At 34.5% G+C, this 3,266-nt stretch overlaps 1 protein-coding gene across 1 annotated transcript; it reads right to left on the bottom strand.

Moving 5' to 3' along the window:
* Positions 1 to 1,792: 1,792 nt before the first annotated feature.
* On the bottom strand, positions 1,793 to 3,266 carry LOC104234571 (indole-3-acetic acid-induced protein ARG7). The gene has a single exon (XM_009788161.2). The coding sequence runs from the start codon at positions 3,157 to 3,159 to the stop codon at positions 2,716 to 2,718; it is 444 nt and encodes a 147-aa protein (XP_009786463.1). The 5' UTR covers positions 3,160 to 3,266; the 3' UTR covers positions 1,793 to 2,715.

Below are 3,266 nucleotides of genomic sequence, written 5' to 3'. Positions count from 1 at the left end.
CAAATTGTATAATGATAGTCTATTTTGTATAACTTTTGTATAGTGACAGTCTATTTGTATATATTTTAACTTCATGCATAGTTATCTCCTCTCATCTTCCTCTCATTAAGAGACCAGCCACCGGCATCCATGGCCACACAGTTGTCGAAAATGGTAACAAGATCGCCGGAGTTTTAAAGTTTCAGGCAAAGATCTTCAAAATATTAATTTCATATTCACAGAAACTATAAGAGAAAATCAGAGAAAGAAGACAAGGCCATGAGTGTCGTGGTTGGCGGAGTTGCTTCTTCTACGACGAGGACACCTGCATCCATGGCCTCACAGTCGCCGAAAATGGTAACCGCAATATTATAAAAACAGTAAAATTGTGAATCAATCAATTAATTATGTCACAAAACACAAACTAATGGAGATTTAGAAAAACCACCACAGAATTGAAATTGAAAAAAATAAAAACACAGATCAGCAGATCCAACATAATATTCTTCAAAATACAACATTCTCATAGCTCATCAGCATTTCAAATGTGTGGTCCACAACACGATGCATGCTTTCTTATCCATAATAGATCTCGGATCATAAGTTTGCGATGACAATAAATTGTGGTCATAGCATATTTGTATTCAAAACCCAGATAGAACCCAAAATCATGAAATGCAAACAAGAATTAAAATATAAGATGAAAATTACAATGGCTTTCAGATTTTCGAGAACCGAATAAAGGATTCAAACCCCGAAATACAAGAAAAGGGAGACGAGAGAAACCAAAGAGGCTTTTTAAAGAGAGAGAGAAAGAGAAAAGCGTCCATGGAACCACAGCCATGGGTTGCTGGCATGAGAGAGAAGAAGAAAGATAGTAAGGAAGAAAGATAGAGATGGGAGGCGACGGCTAGCACTTGTCATTATTTTTAGGCTATAACTTATATGGGTCAATTTGTGGGCTATCGGTTGAAATTTGTTTTGCCCAATGGGCTATAAATGAAGTTCTCTCAAGGATAAATTTCTAAAGAACCAGAAATAGAATAACAAGTTATAAGGATTAATTAAAGTCAAAAGTCCCAAATATGAGCTGTATGCCAGCTTAATACTACTTTCCCAGAAAGAATATTAGAAATTAGTCAAAAATTAACTTCATCATTATGTCCAATGACTACTCTTCCTTTAAAGACTTATATAAAAAAAAAATGTATACTTCTCTTTTATTTTTTTGATTTTGGCCCATTGACTCTACCTATTTGCCAGTATATCAGTCAAGCTCAATAATGGTGACAAATTGAAGAATCAGACTTTCTAAAAGCCACCCCAAATTTGTATAAGACAACTTTGCTTGTTCAAATACATTTTAATTCTTTTAAGAAATATTTTGGTGTGTTTTATCGGGGAAAAAAGAGATAAGAATCAAATAATAAATATAATAAACCCCTTATATATTTGTTTGTACAATTATTCATCTCATCAACCAGTTTTTGAAGATAAAATAGGTTCAATATTCACTTTTTTTTTAAAAATAAATTCAATGTCCTAAGTTTTTGAGTTTCATGTCTAAACATATATAGAATCAGGTCAAACCGTAAACTGACCTTCTCCCAAATAAAAAGAAAAAGAAAAAAACAGAAGATAATAAATAGTACGAGAGAGAGTACTGTAGGTTTCACATGGGGATGTTATCATTATAACTCCCACAACAGCCTGCACGTTACTACTCAATTATTCAATACTATACACAACACAAGAACTCATAACATATTCATTGAAAAAAAAAACATGTATATATTCATAATGGGCAAACACGCTTCAAATTTCTCTACATGTTTCCATTCATCAATAATCAACAATAATAATCACGTAAATTAAACAAATAAAAAAAACACAAAAATTTACAGAAGCAGTGATCCATTAATATTAATCATCACTTGTCTCTTGACTCTTGCCTCATTTCTTTCTTGCATTTTGCAATTTGTAATATAGTACTCGTCTCTGTGTTATTGAATTCTACTCCGATTCGAACCCGGGACGACTCGGTGGTAAAAACAAACAACTCGCCCCACCACTTAATTGCCATCTCTCATTCTCATTCTCTTTCTCATTCTTATTCTTATTCTCCGGAATAGACTTGACTCTTTAATCGCCGACCCCCTCCCCCCCTCAATTTTTTTTTTATAAAAAGGATTTACCTTATACTGACGTTGTAAATCATTTTTACACAATCAATATAAATTCACATGTAATAACAAGTTAACCGTCCATTTTTTCAAGTTTGCTAATTCAACAAATCATGGATAATTATTAGCAGTTATCTTTTAAGTGATCTGTCTGTTAGTGTATTCAGATTGTTTAAGTTTACACTATCAGATCACCTGAAAGATAGCTACAGATAATTGTTCATGAAATTAGATTAGTAACTCAAAAAATAAAACAGATTACTTGTTACAACAAGTTAAAATACACTAATAATGTAACAATTCATTACATTGTTAATATGTATAAGTTAAATCATATAAGAAAAACCTTAAACTTACCAGCAAAGTTTAGTCCTGGTAAGCAAAGAATAATCCCCTCAATTAGTAAATAAAAAGAGAAAAAAAAAAAACGCAGCTGGACCCATCAACCAACCGAGTCAAGTGAGTTAATAACTGTGCAGGCGAATTAACTCGGACGAGTCGAACCCGGGTCAAAATCAGCAGTATCTTTATTTCATCTCCATTGGAAAATTAATTACCAAATGGACTTGTCGGAGACGCCATTCAATAGTGGTCTCGAATCAGCCCAGAAATCAAGGTTGCTTCTTAATCCCATATGACAACAATATCTCTGAAAATCCTCAAAATTAATGAAACATCCGACGTTATTCTTGTCGGATTCGGACCGGGCCAAGTAACACAGTATTTCCTCGAACAATGTCTCGTCGCAGGGAATTGTTAATAGGCCTGAGTTTGTGAAACCAAATTCTTCTTCAGCTTGTGAGAGGAGCTTTTTGAATAATGGATGGTTCAGGTACGTCGCGCGGACCACGTATCTTTTGCAACTGGTACCTACGGAGACTGCCACGTGTCCGGAAGGTACATCAGACGGTACACGGCGAGCTGCAGCCTTCTTCCTCCACCTCCGCAGCATTTGACGGAGTCGAACAATGTAACGGATTTTACTGCAAGCTGACATTTTCCCGAGAAAGTTAAGGAAAATATGAGAAAAAAATTCTCTGTTGCTTTTTTCGCTTTGATGTACTGATGATCGTTTGTTTCTGTTTCAGAACGGAAAAAGTAAAG

The sequence above is a fragment of the Nicotiana sylvestris genome, chromosome 4 (genome assembly GCF_000393655.2).
Source record: "Nicotiana sylvestris chromosome 4, ASM39365v2, whole genome shotgun sequence".
NCBI classification, from domain to species: Eukaryota; Viridiplantae; Streptophyta; class Magnoliopsida; order Solanales; family Solanaceae; genus Nicotiana; species Nicotiana sylvestris.
Note: the sequence above shows the minus strand (reverse complement) of the source record. Positions and strands in the feature narration are given on the sequence as shown.